General features: G+C 44.1%; 1 protein-coding gene across 1 annotated transcript in view; it reads left to right on the top strand.

Moving 5' to 3' along the window:
* The window catches only part of CARHSP1 (calcium regulated heat stable protein 1), a 35,256-nt gene that overhangs the window by 5,519 nt on the left and 9,258 nt on the right, over positions 1-20,479 (top strand). The window contains exons 2-3 of the mRNA XM_080617387.1: positions 14,272-14,464; positions 17,278-17,400. Of these exons, the coding sequence (XP_080473513.1) occupies positions 14,292-14,464; positions 17,278-17,400 (296 nt within the window). The 5' untranslated portion in view covers positions 14,272-14,291. The remainder of the gene's footprint in view (positions 1-14,271; positions 14,465-17,277; positions 17,401-20,479) is intronic.

The raw sequence follows: 20,479 nt of genomic DNA, 5'->3' as shown, positions 1-20,479 counted from the left end.
CATCAGTGTATTTGTCCCATGGGGGGGACAAGCTGCTGCTGCAACTGCAGCTTTTGGATGGCCAACAGTAACAAAATACTAATGTTCCTGAGAGTGTGAACCTCTGCTACTAAAGGGGAATTTATTCTGTTGATTATTAGGGTGAGGAGTAAGGAGGTTTGTAGCCAGCTCAATGTCTGATGCTTAATGAATGTTTCATCTTGCTTGGCGAGTTAGGGAGGAATTTTCTTTCTGTGTTAGAACTCGTTTAGTGTTTGGTTTGTTTACATGGCACAGCCAGACAGGTTGACCAAGGCACTCTAGAGATATGGACTGTGGTGTTTTATTAGCTCCTGCTTCTCAGTGTCTATCGTTCGGTGGCTTTGTCTTCACCATATGATTTCAGAAGGCTGGCCAAAGGCATTTACTTGTTTTCAGTTACTTGATTAAAGTAAACCACAGTCATAACTGCAACTTATTGACAGTTACCTAAGAGGGTAAATGAAGCTGCCAGAAAGCAAAGGAAAAGAATTTCCTGTTTACAAAGTTTACACCTGTTACTGAGGTGTAAATAAATGTGGATTTTTTTCACCCAGCGCAGCAAGGCAGTGCCTGTCTGTGCAGTGGCATGTCCAGACCAGGAGCTCTGCTGGCAGCAGCCAGGAAAGGCAGGATTTACTCAGCTATGTAGATTGTGACTCTTATCCGGTATTTGGAGAAACTCTAGCAATGGGGATTATGAAATGTGGTGATAGCCTTTTCCTAGAGCTTCTTTGTGATGGAGACTGGCAGGAGGAGTTCTTAAAGTGTTTCACGTGGTAGGTTTTTCATTTTAATGGTAGGGGAGAGGGTAAATAGAGTGAATATTTGTATTAACTTTCTGCTTTGTGGTGTTACAGTAAGAATGTCTGAAAAGTGATCTTGCACAGGTCTCAGTTTCTGAATAAACATGAGGTTTGTTTCCATGTTGAAAGGCTGCTTTTTCCTATCCCAGGAACTCTGACAGTGTCCTAAAAATTCTCACCAATGTTTAGAACAGAGGTTTCTAGAAGAGAAAATATGCCTTTATCTGTATCCGTGCAGCCCCACGGTCGTCTGATGCACTATTTTATTTATTTTCTTTTTTCAATTAAATTTCTTTTTTTCTTTTCTCCAGTGCTAGCTTCAGGCAGGAAAGGTCTCTCTCCCGGTGATGTGAGGTGGTGCACTGCAGTTCTTTTACCCACAGCAGGGACTTCAGGAAAGCACGTCCCTGCTGGAGTCAGGCCAGGCTGAATCTGGCCAAGCTGCTGCACAGGTAGTGCTGGCATGGTGGTCACGGTGTCACCACACTGCTGCCTGCACTTTCAGGTTTTCACATGCTGACCGTTCCCACCCTTCCGTCCCTCAGACTCTTCATGTAGACAAATGTCTAGTGAAAACCCTCTCAGAGCACTAAAATAAGAAACAAAACTAGTGCAGAGCTGACTTGGCATTTATCCCTACCTGGTGGGGAGAAAAATACTTTGCTTTTTGGCAGCTTCATTTACCCTTTTTGCTGGACACTCTCTAGGCTGCTATAATTAGGACCCAAATCATATCTGGTTTTAAATATATTAGTGAGGCTGGGCTGCAGTGCCACCCCTTCCCTGGCACAGATCCTGAGGATGCACTCTGTCTCTGGTACCCCTCCGATGTGGAGCCATGCAGCCTCAGATCTCCTCGCCACCAAGACCAGGGTGACCCCACCAGACATGCGTGCACCTGGTTTCCCAGTGCTGTGACAAGACTTGTTCTGGAATTACAGCTTGCTCCAAGGCAGGCAGATGTGCAAGCTTACCTGAAGTTTCTTAGATATGTAGCACCAGGTTTCATGCAAAATATCAGTCTAGGTAAAAAAGCATTTCCATGCCTTCATTTTTTCGCTGGTCTTGAATCTCTCTTGGTTGTGGGTCTGTTCCTGCTTCATGTCACTCCTGTGCAGGCCCTTTGTGTGTTGCATCAAACCCCTGTGGGAAGGACTGCTCCCAGTGCTGTGTGCATGGGGCTGCTATAAGACAGAGTAATCAGCAGCCCTTTCCTCCTGGCTGCAAATGTGACTCCTGCCTGATCATGGCAGGAGAGCCTGTGTATCCCAGAGTGGAAGCTAGGGTGTTGTGCTGTGTGTCTTGGATATCACCATCATCACCAAAGAGCCTTGTGTGAGAAGATGCCTTGAAAATGCATCTCCATCCTTGGCATTTCCTATAGTGTGTGTGCAGCGCTTGTTCCCTGCCAGGCCCGTGCCCTGTGTGTGTGTGCGTGCCAGGCAGAAGCCCAGTTTGTTCTTGGGTTTCATCCATGGCTGTCAAGACTGCCTGCTGGCTGTCAGTGCTCCCTGCTCGCCTGCACCCTGCCCTCACTACACATGGTTTTCTAGGTTTGGCTGGTTTTTTTTTGTCTCCTTCCACCAAGCTTGTTACAGGATCCCTGGCGCTAGCTAGCAGGTCTGGTTACCCTCCTGTGCTGCTGGTGTGTGGCTGCATGTACATGGGAGGCTGCTGTCAGCTCCCAGTGAGCAAATCTGGAAAATGGTCACTTCTTAAGGTCGTGTAACTGTTAGCCTGTGACCAACCAGGTAAATTGAATCAAAATACTCTTTCGTAACAGCAGTCACTGCCTTTGCTGTATGCAGTGTTTGCTTGGCTGCTGTGTCCTGTTCCTTCTGTTTGCAGAGCATGGTACTATGTAACCTGTGTATTTGCATGAGCATGGTAAGCATGAAGCTGAATGCAAAACCTTTAGAATTATGATAGTATCACAGACTGGTTTGGGTTGTAAGGGACCTTAAAGCTCATCCAGTTCCACCCCCCTGCCACAGGCAGGGACACCTTCCACTAGACCAGGTTGCTCCAAGCCCCGTCCAACCTGGCCTTGAACACTGCCAGGGATGGGGCAGCCACAGTTTCTCTGGGCATAGGGAAGAACTTCTGCCTAAGAGCTCATCTCAGTCTCTCCTCTGTCAGTTTGAAACTGTTACCTCTTGTCTTATCACTACATGCCCTGAAGTAGGTACAGGTTCTTAAGGTAGTGACTATTGTAGTATGATGCAATATTATCTTCAACATGTGCTTCTATATCAAGTTTTAGTTTTATACCTGAAGAACATGCATGTCTCAAGATTCATCTGCCTTTTTTCAACTACAACAGTTGATTTTTTTTTTCCCTTTCCTGAACAGCTGTGTTGCCTGTTCCCTCACTTTGGTCTGCATTGGCTTTTGAGCGTTATCACAGTAGACATAAACAACAGCAACAGATCTGTGATTCTGGACAGCTCTACCCTATTCAGTACACTTCCAGCACATCACTGGAGCCATGGCTCTCACAATCACAGCATGTTAAATAGTTTTGTTGACGTGTAAGTCGGCACGAAATCCAGCCTCACACACGTGCCTGTACTGGTGGTGTGGTTTTGCAGGCAGTAAAACACAATATGACTCCTTTTGCCATTTAACTGGCTCTCAACGCAGAGAGTGGATGTGCTGAGCAAGACAGACTGGTTTGTGCACACATGATAGTTGGGGAAAGCAATCAAACTCTCTGTGGGTCAATTTTCTCATTAGTTGGTTGACAACAATGCATTGCCTACAGTAGACTTGCTGGACTGTTGGTATTGTAAGGCTTTTTGAGACTTTTTCCTCAAAGTCTAAAGTGTATTTTCCAAACTGCCATCCAAGAGGATCTGATGGAGGATTTGTATGGTGTGTGGTTTCCAAAGAGTTCAGGGTGTTTATTGAGATGGCTGCTGTCCCTGAAGCAGCTGTGGAGGCTGTGAGCTGTGGGTGTGAGCTTTGACTGCATTACTGTTCATGCAATCACAGATTTGATTACACCATATGGGGACTACCTGTTTGTCAGTGCAGTAGGTCACACAGTTCTAGCAAAAGCAGCAGCTCGCAGTGGAGATAGTTGTGCTGCCAAGACTGAGCTGAGGAGATGTAAGGTAACAGGGCAAAGCTCTCTGGTTTGCAAGTAGTCTGATTGTGTGTGTTTGCTTCTGTGTTCTGTTTGGCAAATAGCTTATGTAAGAAAAACACACACACTGCACAGATCTGTTCTATGTAGTGCTTGTCCTATGGACTTTAGCCAAACAAATTCAGACAATTACAGCTTGACAGTCGGGAACTAACCATGCGTTTTATAGTGTTATGAAGCACTTGTCTCCCAGTGGAGCACAAGTGTGACTTTTGCTTGTGAGTGGTGTTCATGAATAATGTAGAGTGTGAAGATCCTTTGCCTCAGTCTCCTCTTCACCCTAAGCAGAATGGAGTTAATTGCAGGGAGGATTTTTCTGGTCACAAGCAGGCACCTTGGCAGTGGGTGTGCTATGTCCCACTTGCTGATGCAGGACATGGACATTGGGCTCAGGATGGGCAGGTGCTGTGATGGGCTTAGCAGGAATGAAGCCTTGCTGCAACTGGGATGTGGAGGCACAGTTGCTCACTGGCAGGGAAAGCAAGTGAGCATTATCTCCCTATATTAAGCTGCTTTGCAAGAAGTCTGTTCCTCTCCAGCACTATGATCCAGATGGGAGTGAGACAGACTCTGGATTGAAGCAGGGAACCAGGGCTGGCTACTGGCAGCCTGATGAACCTCTGTGTCTCAGTCAGGGCTTTGCATGCAGAGGTATGGACACAGCTGATCCTCACCATGCTACTGCAAAAGAGGTTGTTATCTTCACTTTAGAGCCAGGGGAAGGAGGATGCTGAGAGGAGTCTCAGGGTCACAAGCGCAAGGTTGATTGCAGCATGGTGAGATATACTGTAAATTGAGTTCAGAAATATGGTGAAGAGAAGAGGCAAGACAGAAATGCAGTTGCTAAATGGGCCAGTGTTTCTATAAACATATATTTATGAATTTCCTCTATTAAAATTTAGGTGTCATCCCATCTCCTGTCTTTAAATGTGTGTGTATGTGTAAAATATTCCCTTTTGCTTTATTTTAATGGAATGTGCATTTCTGTACCTTTGAGTGCTTTGTCAATTAGCACAAGCTGAATGTGTTTCATCAAGCTGTCTTTGTTGGACTGATAAAGGCAGTCACTAACTGTTCATTCAGGTGCAATATAGTATTTCAGTAAATTGTATATCTGTCGGACATTAATTGATATTGATGCAGCTTCCTAATGATATCTTGATCACAAACCTTTTAATTGATTTCTGAAAGATCTAATTGGAATATATTCAGGTTATTAGACTAGGATGCTTAAAAATAAAAATATGCATAGCAGATGTCAGGAGGTGAGACTGGGAGATGGCCAGTGCATTGGGATAACCAGAAAATAGAGCCAGGCCTGGCAAAAAGGAGGTGGTTCAGTGGGTGCCTCGTAGTACCGGTCTGAGGATCAAGTTATTTGTGGGGGGCTTCTGATGCTGTACCCTGACATCTGCATCTTGCTGTAATGCTGGCAAATTAAAAGTCCTCAGAGGGTTATTTTTTCCTTTGTCAATACTCGTATGCCTCAAATTTCCATGGTTATAGGTCTCTGTAATATGAACTGTTTTCCCCTATTCAAAATGTTGATTAGGGAGGAAACACAGTTAGCTAATTGTTCTGAGTAACACTTGAGCCACATAAATATTTTAGGGCATTTTAGGATTCATAAAAAGCTCAACATTGCACATGAACAAACTTCCCCATAATCCTGGCTGAAGTTTTGAGATGTGAGAGAAGGCTGAGAAAGGAACTTCTCAGAAGTGTCTAGGGATTTACATATGTAGAGCTATTCTTCATAATAGTGTCACGCTATATAAGCCCATTTGCCTTGTAGATGAGCTCTAAGGTGCTTAGACACAAGACACATGAGCTATTTCTCACGTTTTGATATAAATATTTTCTGTCAAAATGCAAAAAATCCTGGAATAAATTCACATGGAATGTGCCAGCGTGGAAGTAATGGCAGAGGGAGAGCTTCAGACCTGCAAAAGCACTGAAGGAAGAGCTGAGTTACAGAGCTCAAGAGCAGGCACTGGAAGAGACAGGTTGGTCCCTGTCCAGTTGTACAAATGTACTTCATCTGGGAAATACATAAGCTTGCTGTGATTGGGCCTGTGTAGCGAGAATAAGATGAAATGTATTCAATGTTGCCTCTGCTATCAAAGAGCAGAGTTCCCAGCCTTGGCTAATGGAGGTGCGATGAAGGGAGCAGGAGTCTGGAGTAGTATAAGGTGTTTCTTTTGTACTTAGAAATTTAAAAAGGGGGTGGTGGTGTGTGGAACACCAGAAAGATGCTTGTAGCTCCTCTTGCTCTCTATCCCATTTATGCGCCTTCTGGTGGAAAATATAAGGTTTGATTTATGAATAAGTCTGCACCCTTCCCTGTGTGCTCCTCTGAGCTAATGCTTCCTTCCTGTTTGGTCGCTTGGATATTATGCCCTTCCCTTTCCTTTTCTTCCCAATTTGCTGTGCTTTGACTTTTGATCTCACTGCCTTTTCTTAATTTCTCTGTAAAAATGGCCACTCCTCACTGTCCACTAAAGGAGATTCATTTGTTTTTTTCACATGACCTTTAAGCTGTGGAACTCCTTGCTTATAGAATACTGTAGGTGCTAAAAGATTGTATGAGCTCAGAAAATGCCCGAAAAAACTTAGTGGAGGTCATTAAATATCACCATACAACCTGTAGTTTGGCATTTATTTAAATTGTACATCCAAAATGCTGGAAAGTGAAGGTAAACACCATTGTGTATTTATTTACCTTGTACTTCACTCTGACCTAGGCAGCCACCACTGGCTTGCCGGCATCAGATGGAGTAAAGTCATGCTGATGTTCCCTCATGTCACTGCAAAAGTCCTTTTGTGATCTCCCTTCATGCTTCTCTGTCATAGAATCATAGAATGGTTTGGGTTGGAAAAGACCTAAAGATTATCTAGTTCCAACCCCCCTGCCATGGCCAGGGACACCTCACACTATTACTACTGTCCCTTTATTACAGCCCATTTGGGACATGTGAAGACTAAATGGGGAAACCAACACTTGCTACTGAAGGTAACATATGGTGTACTTGGCTCCAGGAAAAGAGCGCTTGGAGCAGGACTCTTGGAGTTGCCATATGTGCTTTTGCTCCTGGTGCTGGCAGCACTAGTGTTGCTGGAGTGGTTTTGCAAGCAGCTGGCAGTGCTGTGGCATAGCATCACAGTGCTGCTACAGAAACAACTGGGTTTATAGGCTGGCAGTTCATGCAGAAACCAGTTGGAGACTGAAAGCAGGGCAAGAGTCCTGTTGTCACACCCTGGGCTTGTGCTGACTCAGCAGCATCATCATGCTGGTCCAGGAGTGATAATTCATGACCTCCCTGCAACTCTGCCTTGTCCTGGTGCAGGCCTGGGCCACAGGCTGCTCCAGCAGCACATGGAAGAGGGTAACAGCTCCCAACTGCTCCATGTATGGTTGGTGAGAGACTGCTGCCTCCTGCTGAGGTGCAGGTGGTGAGGTGCAGGGGCTGATGTGTGGGTCCCTGTCCCAGACTTCAAGTGTGGTGCTCTGTAACCTGTGGATTTGCATGAGCAGGAAAATAAAGATGGATGCAAAACCTTTAGAATTATGATAGAATCACAGGATGGTTTAGGTTGGAAGGGATCTTAAAGCTCATATAATTCTAATCCGCTGCCATAGGCAGGGACATCTTCCACTAGAGCAGGTTGTTCCAGGCCCTGTCCAACCTGGCCTTGAACACTGCCAGGGATGGGGCAGCCACAGCTTCTCTGGGCACCCTGTGCAGTGCTTATGAGAATCCCCTCCTTCCTGCTCTCCCTGCCCTGTTGGGGATGTTTTGGTTTGTACTGGAGATAACCAAAGCAGAGTGAACAGCATTGCAAGTGATGGTCATTTAAATACTTGATCGCATTAGCCAGTAATATATGTGCACAGAAACTTAAGTCACCAGGCAATACTTGTGTTTGATTAGCTTGCAGTAATCATTACCATAATCTTCTTCATCTTTATCTTTGCTGGGTAAGAACTCCCATAGGAGGGTGCCTGCCTGGGAGCTGTCATTGCTTGTCCAGGCTTGCCATGAGCTGAGGAGAGTTTTCCATCTCTTTTAATCTGTTGTATAAACAAAAACAGGTAAGTGAGATTTTGTAAGCAGGCTGAAGTCTTGGACTTGTGCTGTGAGAGAGTGTGAGGGGAGGCGGCTGGTCTCAGGGCAGCTCTGTGCCCTTCCCAGCATTGTCTGAGTAAGTGACCTCCCTGCTGGGTGCTCCTGTGTTCTGCTCCCACTGAAATACTTCTTGGCAAGATATAGGATGAAATATGGTCCCCTTCGTATTATTGTGTGTGCTCTTTCTTTTGGCAAATCCTAGTGATGAGGGATGTCACCCTGGCAGCTGACACATTACAGCTGGTGATGGCCTTCTGTGTCAAGTGGAGGCCCCTGGCTAACTCTGTTCTGGACAACTGGGAGCAAGAAGTTCATGCAGGATCAATCAGTCACTGCGGATGCTGGATTTCTAGTGAGAGTCTCTTCTATATTTTTGATAGAATGAGCCACAGGGTATCAACATATATCCTTCAGTATAACCATAAAGCAATCAAACATGTACCTAACCTAACTATCCACTCTGTTCCTTAACTTAAATGCAGTTTAAGTTCATCTAGAAGCTTACATGATCAGTGTAAAACACAGGACTGTAAGAAGTCCTTGTCTTTACCAAGACACTGTAGAGGCTGCTGATGACTTGGTTCCCCTCTCACCTCCTTTCTGTGGTCTCTGCTGTGCAGGGCTGGTGTGTGCTGCTCAGGCAGCATTGATTCAGACACAGCAAACTGCTCACTACAGGAGGAGAAAGGCAGCTGTAGCGTTTTGGAGAAGGGGCTCGCTGCTGAGACTGCTTGGAAATAGCTGTTGCTGCTTAAACTCAACCCTGTGTTAATCCAAACTAACTTAAATGCACAGAGGAGCAATAGGAATTTTCCTTGTAGTGTTTGCTGACCTCATAATTAGGTTTTTACTGGACATGGGGGACAGTTGGGCAGTGTCCTTGTCCCCATTAACTGCCAAATCACTACAGAATGTGGGCATTCCTCTGCAGCCTCAAGAGCATCATGTTTATACTGTAATCCTTTGTGTGGACATGTGACATGCATGTTGCAACTCCTCTGAGTTTCCGTGTTAATTGAAATACCAGTGTTAATTGTGGAAAGTTAGTCATGCCGACTCGGCTGGAAGGGGAAGCTTTTGGAACCAGATCTTTCGTAATTGCATGTGTTCTGTCAGTGCTGATCTTTGCGACGTAGGAGTGCTGTGATGCTCTGTGGTGCTGGGATCCTTGTGTACACTGGGGTCTGAGTACCAGAATGTGCTTTGGACAGAAGCTGAAGGTGGGAGCAGTACCATGGCCGGGTGCTCACAGTCAGTGGGTGCTCAGGTGCCTTGGAAAGGTGCCAGGGAGACAGGAGCTGCTTTAGAATAACTGGGGGCACTGTTGGGAGTCAAGCACCCCCAGTTCCTCTCCTTCATCAAGACACAGGATGCAGAGAGCAGAGGGTCACAGTGCTTTCAGTCTTTCAGTAGATGAGAGCGAGGGACATACTGTTGGGAAAGGGCACTTTGGAGCAGAAATCAGTCTCTCATGCTCACTGTGTGCCATTGAGCCATGTTCTTAGCCTTGCTGAGATCTTGTAGCTGCCAGCAGAAGAGCAGGCAAAGCACAGGGGTTTATCTGCACGGCTTCCTCAGAGAAGGAGAGAAATGCAGGTGTGTAGAATAAATTTGGAAACCAGGACATTTTGAAAGCAAGTGATTTAAAAGTTTGAGTTCTTGACGTTGTTTCTAAATCCAAAGGAAGTCCAGAAAACAAGCATATTTTCAGATATCTTTTACAGGCTGAAATGAAAGAGCTAACTTCCAGGAAAGCTCAGCTGAGCGTGGCTGCTCTCAGGGTTCAGAATGTGGCTCTCCCTTTGAGGAAAGGGCCTTGTTTTCCAGATATGTGTGGCCAATGCTGTCCTCTTCGGAGACAATTGTGCTAACTTCTGAAAGCAGCTCCTGCTGACAGCACTGTTTCCAGGTGAGGAGACTGGGAAGAGCTTTTCCTCTGTGCCAGAGCACTGAAGCATGCTGAGCAACATTTGCTGAGGCTGAGCTCTGTGCCTGCTCACTGGAGGGGTTGCAGTGTCTCTGTGAAAAAGAGACCATTCATAGATGGAGGGATTTCCTGGAGTCTGTTGTGCTGCTATATCTGGTTTGACTTCTTTCCAGGCATTCCCTTTAAATAAAGTGAGACTCGATTTCCATGGTAGTGTTGTGCTGGTCAGAACGGATAACTTCCCCCAGACTGCTAATTTTAGGGTATTTTTAAAGGTATAGGATAGACTTGAAGCATAGAAAAAGAATATGTCAATATAGAGAGAACTGATGGCGGCACCTGTGGACCCCCAACTTGAATTACTTCTGTAGATCTTTCTGAGTAGTGTTTTTTCTAAGAATTTCAGAGATTTCTACTGCATGTATTGTACTCTGTGCTTTGTAGATCACCTGTTGGAGGTGGCATTTTGGGGTCTTTTTGTGTACGGAGTGCCCAATTGTTCTGATAAAAAAGTATGGTAAAAAAATATGTATATATTTGCTTTGAAATGTTAAATGAGTTGTTTTTTTTTTTTTTTTCTCTAATGGTTCTGTGATTTATTTATATTTTAGTTTGGTGCATACCTACAGTGTAAAACAAAAAATACACACACACACACACACACACACAAAAAAAAAAAACAAACCCCACACTGGTCAAAAATAAATGATGTATGTTGAAATATGGGCAGATTTAAGGGTCATGTGGCACGTGGCTGGAGTTTCCTAAAGAGCCTGAATGTACCTTGCGTCATGTTGCCTTCAATCTGTAAATACCTTGAGGGCAAATACTTTGCTGGCTCAAGCAGAAGAAATACACCATCTGCACTGTCCCTTGTCTTTGTTGTAGCTAGAATTGCATGCTGCTGGGCTTTTGTAGCTATGATTTCCTGCTGTGAAGTCCTGGCTGCCTTCACAAAACACAGCAAGCATGATGCTCATGGGGAGCTCTCTTAGCAGAGTCTGGGGTTCATGTGATACCTTCCTTGTCATAGGCAAGTGGAGGATGCTGGCTGGTCTGGAGGGACAGGGAAATTCATGGGAACAGGGTGGGAGCTGGTAGGTTTGAGATGTAAGAAAGTGGGTTTGTTCAGCTAGTCATGAGGAAGGGAAGATATTGCTGGCTGCCGAGGAAGGGCTGTTGGCAGCAGTCTGCATCCCAGGGCTGAGTCTTGATGTGCAGAAGGTCAATTCAGAACCCAGGATAACATCTGAAAAGCAGTCTTTGAAGACTGCCAGTAACTGCATTTGGAAGGCAAAGCTTGCGCAAAGAAGAAGGCTGGGACGTGAGGTTTCAGTTTGAGTGTTTGCTGTAGGCTTCCTGTATAAACACTGCACAGGCTCTGAATGCTTCCAGCTGCGCGTACAAGTGGGGATAGCGTGTCTGCTCCTTTAAGAGTGCTGCCAATGGCAATGAGTTATTCCCTGTAGGAAATGAGTTGATCCCTGTATGACAACGTCAAGACAGCGGCCACACCAGAACAAACTGAAATAGCCAAACTCCACCTTTGTCTCTGAAAAGGCTCAGATGAAGCAATCTTCTGCACTGAGCCGGCTGAGCAGAGGTTTGCAGGGGGCAGGAGCTGCTGTCATCTCACCATATGCAGTGCACACAGTGAAACTTGATCATTCAGTGTGCAGTCCTTTTCAGTGTGTCCCATTTTCACTATTGTCAGAGAAACCCAAGAGGCAAACAGTTGTGCTGGTGCACTTGCACATGCAGTGGCACAACAGACATGCCAACACGGACTGTTGCTGAGCTGTAGTGTAGCCACAGGCTTCCTACTGCTGCTGTTTTCATCCCCTCCTCTTCTGAGTTGTACTCGCTGCAGCGAGTGTGAAGTTGAGCATAGCTGCTCCTGGCTGCTTCCAGCTGCTTACATTTGTGTATCAGCTCTTACTTGAGCTCTCATCACAATTTAGGACTTGGTAATAGACTATGAGAGCCAAGGCCATTCATCTGCTTTGGCCATGGGCAGAGAATAAAAAGGGTATTTGTACAGTGAAATGGCACTGAATGTTCTACATCAGTGTTTTACTTTATGTTTACAGAGCAGAGGGCACAAAAATAACATAAATGGGAACAATAAGGTACATTAGCACACATCTAACTCCATTTAGCCGCCTTTATTTGTAAGTATTTTTGTGGTTGTCTGTGTTGTAAAGGGGGAAAATTCTCCTGCCTCTCTACCCTTGTTTGAGGAAGGTAATGGGCAGTACTTTGTGGCTGGCTCTGCTATATTGCTGTGGATGGGTGGAAAGCTCTGCATTTTGTTTGTCACCTGACAAGCTGGTTTATATTTAAATTAGGAGAGAAAGTGTGTGATTCTGAAAGCTATGTTTTCACTAATGCTAAGGCCAGACCGTGTGTGCTGAGTTCCCAGAATGGAGTTTTATTTGCTATTTGACCTTAGTAGTTACAGTCCTGCCATGTCAAACATGCATTCCTTGAAAGAAAGGCACACAAAGGAGAGGTCTTGTGAAGCCTGAGGAGACTTCCTTAGTACCAGCCAGCACAACAGGGTCTCTTTGGAGGGGCAGGAAGTTTGGGAAATCCTGTTCCTTTTGTGTTACCATCTTGGTCTCAGCTGAACTTTGTCATGGTGTTGGGCAGGGCATCAGCTTGTGATTGGCAAATGCCATCTGTATTTGAAACGCCATCCATAAAGCTGTGGTTTTGTTTCCAGCTAAGTTGTTGCTCTTGAGAACAGTGTGGAAAGCTCAAGCTGGTACATGAGGGAATATGACTATCCATTTCTACCTTCTCAGTACCCTGAGCAATTAAACACAAAAGCCTTTGTTCCCTTGTGATTTCATTCTTAAGAGGCCTCTTTAATTTTAGTCCTTAGTTTCAAGAAGAAATAATGAGAATTTGTCACTGACAAGAAGGCTGCAGTTCTCAAATGTCATGTGAAGGATCCACTCCATAATTCATGTGCTGTGGAGTGTGGGTGTCAAAAGGAGGGTGTGTAATGGAGATGAGAAATTTCAGTTCAATGAAACTATTGGTCTTAAAGTCAACCTTACTTGCCTTCAGGACACTTTCTTAACCTAGATCACCATGCTTTTTGCTAATTTATCCAGGTATCCAAGTAATTTTAGATTTTTGTGAGATTGTGATGGGTTATTGTTTATTTTTGTACAGCTTATTCCTCTTCCAGTGTGGACAGGGACTTGCAGAGTGAAACCAGAGCAGTGCTGACCAATTTCTCTTGTTCCTGTCGCTGCTGCGCCTGAAAGCCATACACTTGTGTGTGTAGAAGTGCTGCTGCTTCTTATCAGCCGTGGGTTCTGTGAGTTGTGCTTGTGTGATGGGATGCATATTGCTGTTGGTGTGCTGATAAAGGGACCTTCTCCTTCCTCTCCTGTAGGACATGAGTAGGAGCAAATCTGACTTGGGCTGTGGGGGTCTGAATGCAGATGGGGACTATTGGCTTCTTAGTTGTTGGACAATTGTAGCAGACACAGGCCTACAGAAGGGGGCTGATTGTTCTGCCAGATCTCTCCAGGCTGGAGGGGTCATCTCCTTGTGGTCAGCCACTACCTCCCTGCTTTGTCCGTTTTCCTGCCCTTGGCAGAGTAAATTAACTGTCTGACTCAGTCTGAAGTGAATTAAGGAGCCACTTGTATGATTTTTCCTCTTGCAGTCAAGCTGAAGGTGTTACGAGCTCTGACAGAGCTGTGCTAATAGCTGAGCAGCAGCAATGAAGTTAGCATTGGTGATGGCACTGCAAAAATAACCTCCAGCAGTGAAGGTGCAACTTTTATTTCAGCATTTCTTCTTTCAGTCTTTCATGTAAAGTGTGCTGATGTGCAGCTGCAGGAAGCTCCTCTGTGCTGTCAATGGTCAAACCCATCTGCCTGGGAGCTGCATGGAGCACACTGGTACTAGGGTGGGCTTAAGCTCTGTTTCGGGAGCCATTGCCTGTGAGTAAGGCAGGAGTAAGCGAATAAACATTAGTTGTTGAATAATCAGTTTTCAGTGGAGCTTCCTAGTACAGCTTACAAAAGCTGTGGGATTGAAAAATAAACAACCTTAATAAAAAATGAACTCAACTGATACAGAGCAGGAGCTTTTGATGCAACTGTGTCCATGTGTACGTCTGCAGGAAATGAGTCATATTCTTACAAAATCATCTTCTGAAGAATTTGTGACTTTTATGACAATTCCCATTTTGGGCTAAGTCAGATCTCTTCTTCTCTCTAGGCTTTTCTCAGGCATCAGGAATGTCTTCTGAGCCAACTTCATCTGCCTCGCAGCAGTCCCCCACCTCTCCACCCTTACCCGGTTCTCTCCATCTCCCTGAAACCCGCAGGGCAAGAGACCGCTCCCCGTCACCCATGAGAGGGTACCTCATTCCCAGCCCGCTGCCCACCCGACGGACCAGGACCTTCTCAGCGTGAGTGTGGCAAACCTGCACTTCATAAACACACATCAAGCAAGTACTGAGGTGAAGGGAGTCAGTGGGGGTAATGGTGGTGGGAGCGGTTCTATCTGGAAGATGCTTTGGTATTTTCCTGTTCTCCAAGAAATTCTGGTGCTGCTAGTCCAGATTGCCTGCAGTTTTTCAATGCTCTGTTTGTGTAAATGATGCTCAAAGTCTTTTCCACTCTTAAGATCATAGTTTTACAGGGAAGGGAAAATACACTGGGATTTTCAAAACGGAATTTCTTGTCTGAAGCTTTGTTTCACTTCAGACACTGGGTTATGGCTCTTGGGACAAGTTCCTGTTGGTGTTTCTTCATCAGCTCCACCTTGTGTTTTGATGTGACCTCTCTTCTCACTGGACCTGACCTCGCTGGAGGTTTTAGTTCTTTCAGTCTTGACACCTGTGCTACTGTGAGACAGGTTCCATTTTAGGGATGGTCCATGACCCTGTCACTTTTCAAAGGGCTTGTTTCCTTTTCCTATTCAGCTTTCGTATCTCCATCTTAAGATTGCTCAAGTAGACCTGTAAAAAGAATAGTTGGCTTTCAATGTATGAACCCTGGTCTCTCATTCTCTGAAACTGTATGAGTTTTTCCATGAAACGAGGTTTGTTGCTATTTGTAGTTATTTGAGATAGGGATCCCACAGCAAAGTCAGCTTTCCCTGAGCTTTCCTGTGGCCCAGGTGGTGCTGTGCAGACTCCTGGGAGCCTCCTGCCCGAAGGGGACTCCTCCACAGCACAGCAGTAGAGGATGATGTTGCAAGGATTGGCCATTGCAAAAAAGTCTCAGTGCCTGCAATGGGCCTCCCAGTGAGATGCTGACCTGCAGAAGGCAATGTGGGCTTCTTTCTTAATTTCAGTGGCCTTTGACTCAGGGTCTGAGAGTAGATTATGAAGCTGTCATCAGTGTGTTGCACAGTCTTGCGATTACTTCTGTGTAAGGGAGGCCTGAGTGAGACACTGTGGAAGTAAGATCTCAAACCCTCAGCTAGCTTATTTTGTGCCCCTTAATGTAGTTGGCATGCTTTTTCCTTTCTGCTTCTTGTGGTGTTACCCAGATCTTTTCTTCAAGAGTTATCCTTGCAGATTTAAATAGCATCTATCTTGATGATGCTTTGTATTATGGCTTCTGTATTCAAAATGAGGCAAAAAAGAACAGCAGCAGCAGCAAAATGTATGTATTGTCAGTTCCAGAAGCCTTCAAATGCCCTAAACTTTGTAATGGAAATACTTTGCTAAAAGGAACATAACTGCCTTGATAATTGGGATTGCCCTTGTAAAGCAGTTCCAAACTAGATTGCCTCAGTGCCATGTTAATAATGAACTCTTTGTAATTCTTCTCAGCTGTTAATCCTAGTCTGAGTCCTACAAAACTAAAGAATTGGTTATTTGACTTCCACAGTTCTTTAATCGTTAATGACTGTAGGAATCTTGCTGCATTTGTTTGCTCTGAAAATCAAAATAACTATAATTTTACTCTTTTTTTTTTTTTTAAAGTGTTCTCTTTATACAAGAGGAGCTCTAAGTAGGCTCTGTCCCCATAGTTGTATTGAAAAGATGAATGTGACAGGCAGTGGCTGCTTATTCAGTGGGATTATTTAATTTGGGCTCATTGCAAGTGTGGGGCCCTTTTCCCCACAGGACTTTATCTCCTTGAAAGCTGCAATTGAACTTTAATGGTTTATTTAGGGCAGTGAGTGCTTTTCTGTGTAACAAGCACTTGTGGAGTCAGGTGCAGCTTTACAGAGATGGAAATGAAATGATTTAATGTAATGGAGACTTCTTTCTTTAGCACTTTCAACTGTATTTCTTTAGTGCTAGTTTGACTTAAGGCACAGAGCTGTTGCCGCATTTTTTTAATGATTTTATTTAGACTTCAGTAAACTTTAAACATTTGGGAAGTGATATCAAAATTGCCATGATGCATGTAACCAGATGGCAACACAATCACTTACTGAGTTTGAAGAATCCTGCTAAAGACCTCTTCTAACCTACTGGATAGTCATGGCATAAGGAGGTCTTGATCTATTAATTCCTTTGTGTAAACCCTATAAGAAGCCTAAAACAGTTGGCTTTATTAATGAAAGTATTTGAGATCACATCTCTGGAGATACAACTCAGCATATTTGATGGGGAGAAGCATTCAATCACACAGTTTTCAGGATGGGTCATGCAAGTTGTTTTTCTTGATTGGTAGCAAGTCATTTTAAAATACAGGTCCTGTGACAGTGGAGAAGATCAATCTTGATCTTGGTGTTTTGCATACCAGCTACACTTTGTAGCCTGATGGAGTCATTTGGAGGTGAAATACTGACTTCACTGAATCCTAATCTGGCAGGGTAACAATAGACATGTATGCAGAAGGGGTGTGTGTATGTGTTTATACATGACATGTGTACGCATTATGTCATTATGCACTGCATTCTCTCTATACTAAGTGCATACCGATACTTCTAAGCTCAGGAAAGGTATAAGATGCTTATATTTAGCATAGTGTCCAGAGGAAAATTTGGCAGGGTGATAGAGCAGATGGATTCAAGATGGCAGCTGATGGATTCTAATGCTGGCAAACATCATCATCTTTATCTCCCTTAAAAAAAGCTACAGGCAAAACATGGGCAATGTATGAAACTGAATCGTAAGCAGTTGCTACAGAGGTGTGTACCCACAGGGAGTATTTGGACCATTGTGCCCAATTGCTTAGCAGGTTCTGGCTTACACCCCCAGAACATGTCGCATCCATGCTCAGCAATGAACCACTCTTTTTGTGCTTTCTTCTGCAGAACCGTGAGAGCATCGGAGGGTCCTATCTACAAAGGTGTCTGTAAATGCTTCTGTCGTTCCAAAGGCCATGGATTTATTACCCCTGCAGATGGAGGGCCTGACATCTTTGTACACATTTCTGAGTAAGCTGTCTGGGGGGCTGAAAAGGCTGGAGCTTTGGTTTGCTTCAATTACTGAATGCTTTTGGTGTTTCAGATACAAGAATGGTTTATAACCTGTCACCTTTACCTCAGCAAAGAGGAGTTCTGGTGCTTATGCAGATGTTACTGGCAGTGATAGATTATGCTGTTCTTTTCCTGCATTACTATAAATCTGTTGAGTTAAAACTGGAAGATGATCCTGTCAAATCTCTTGGAATAAGCTGTGTAGCTTCACCCAGGCCCAGAAACATGCATTTACCTAAAGCAAATAATCTATGCGGTATACAGTTTTAATTTAAAGATTCATAATTTAAAGATCCATAAAACTGAAAATTCACTACTTCTACTTTGCACTGCTTGTACTGTTATTAAACTAAAGGTTAATTACCTTAACTTTTAAGAAACATCATACTTTATTACTTTATACTTTATACTTTATTACTTCCTTGAATTTATCTAGTTTCAGTTTTGAGCAGTTTATAGCTAAAGCTTTCTCTGTTAAAGGGTTCATTAGAACCTCCACTGTTTTGCCTTGAGCACACTGAGAGCCATGACCTCTGAATCTACCTTTTGATAAGCTAAACAGATTAAGCTTTTCAAGTCCCTCGCTGAGAACTCCTTTTTTCCAGTCTAAAACACCTTCCAGTCTCTTTTCTCAGTGTGCTGTAGAACTTAAATATAATTTTTAACCAATACATTGTACATGTACTTCCAGTGTAGGGAGATGAAATCTCCTTCAGACTCCTTCTCTGTTTCTCTTTTTATCCCATAATCACATTAGCCCTCTTGTCCCTAGTCTTTTGCTGAGTTGTTTATTTCTGACCTCAGCATCCTTTGCAGTGTCAGAGTTTGGTGCAGCCCCAGAAACGGGATGGCACCCCCAGCAGTTGTGTTTGCACACAAAAACAACACAAGCAGTTGTGTTTCCTTGTTCTTAGATGTCCAAGTGCCTGTTTAGTTGTACTGCAGCAGCTCTCATTGGAACAGGCTGTGCTGGACCAAGGGGTCCAGATCATGCACTGTGACTGCACTGTCTGTTATTTAATGCTTGTCTGATCTACAGAGTTTAATAGGCAAATTTGTATTTGTTTCTAGATTGAGATATTAACCAGCATTGTGGTTGAAACTGGTCTTTGAGGGCATGTAGTAAGATTGCTCAATGTTTATTCTTTAATAAGCTCTCTTAGACTAAAAACTGGCCATAGATCTATGGTTTACAGTGTTGAAGCTGCATAATACTTATTTGTTGTTTGGAGTGGTTATCCAGTGGTAAGTCAACAAAAGCCTTACTGAAGTTGTTCACATTACCCCAGCTATCTTTCCTGCTTGTGTGTGTAGCACATGTCCTTGGAGGAGCACATTGGCCACCTTGCAGCTTTCTAAAATGTTGCTGTGTGATGGGCGCTGACAGGCCAAAGCTTTTTAGGACTCATAGGTGCAAATGGGCTGAGCAGCCCTACTCATATGTTCAACCCAAGGAAATGTTATTCAGTATCTTCTTTTTCTTGCGTCTAATACAAATGCACAACTTCTGATTTCCTGACTAACTTAAAAGTAACATTTCTTATGCCACAATTAAAAATTTAACTGTGAACACCTAGTCTGACCTATATGGTTACTGATCAGTAAGGGCTTAGTTAAAACAGAGCTCTCATGGAAACATGAATTTTCAGCCTTCTGATGAATTCTTTTTAAAGAACTGTCTATTTTCAGTCCTGGTTTTTTTTCCCCTACATTTTCTCTTCCAATTAGTTGAGTAAAATTCTCTTTATTCATGTGAAATTAGCCCTTTTAAAACCCTAGAGATAGATTGGTTCACATCTTGTATAGACAAACAAAGGGGCATACCCAATTATTCAGGTGTTCTCCAGTTCCTGTCCTGTGGCCCAACACATCTTTCTCTCTGGGCCCAAACCCTGGTACTTGGTTCTGAATATACTAACTACTTCTATCCTCAATCCCCCTCCAACCAGCTAGAACTCTTAGTGAAAATCACACTCCAGTGATCTTTGGCTATGTGAGACTCCCATTGTCTCCTATGGTGATACCCTGTATGACATTAGGAAAATGATTTTTTCTTTTTGTCTACTGTGATTTTTGGTGGTCTAAGAGACCCCCTTTCACAGGAGTCCCCTCTTGTGGGCTGTGCTAGTTGGTGTATAGATCTTGAGCTTTCAAAAGGCTTTGACTGTGAGCCATCAGTAGGCTAGATTGGAGTAATTGTGCCCTGAGTGTGGTGTGCTGCTGTTCCCTTTTCTTTCACTCACCCCATCTATCCCAAGACACTATTGAATGAGTCACCAAGGTTGTAAAAGCTCCTGGGCAACCACATTTGTGGTTTGTTTTTTTTTTCTTGATGTATTTTCAGCATGTTTATTTTGCTGAAGCACATCAAGTTCTCTGCTTGCTGTCACCCTCACCCACCTGTGCCCTCAGGCTGCCCCTGCATGAGAAAGCTGGAACAGATAAAGGATGAGGGGGAGAGTCACTGCATGAGCAGGAGGTCATGGGCTCTGGCCCACAGAGGTACAACCTGTGGTACAATGAAGTGGCTTCATTTCAACCTAATGCTCACACTGGTGGGGAGCTGTTTCCATACACTGTGACACAGTGCACCCAGACTTTCTCCAGTACAGCAGATCTCGCATGTTAACTGTAGATGAGAAGATTGGAGGGGACTTCTACTCCATCTACTGCTGGAATGCAGCCATGCCTTTGGCAGATGCTTTACCCAGCCCACTCTTAACAGTTTGAGTTCTGGGTATCCACTGCCTCCCTGGGCAATCTCTTCCTGTCATCAGCAGACCTGGCTCTTAGTTGTTTCTGATGTTTAACTGACATCTCCCCTTGCTTTCAGTATGGCACTTCACTACTTCTGTCTCTGCAGTTGGTAAATGATACCTTTCTTCTTTAAAGCTATCATTTTTGCGTTCAAAGACTGTTTTTCTTGCTCTTTCAGAAACATTTTGGTGAGGTTAGTTCATATGAATTTTGTAGGACTGAAGGATGTGCTTTACGCAACTCTGTAGGCAGAGTTCTGCCCTTCTGAAGCCAACAGGAC

Source organism: Psittacula echo, assembly GCF_963264785.1.
Source record: "Psittacula echo genome assembly, chromosome: 5".
Classification (NCBI taxonomy): Eukaryota; Metazoa; Chordata; class Aves; order Psittaciformes; family Psittacidae; genus Psittacula; species Psittacula echo.
Note: the sequence above shows the minus strand (reverse complement) of the source record. Positions and strands in the feature narration are given on the sequence as shown.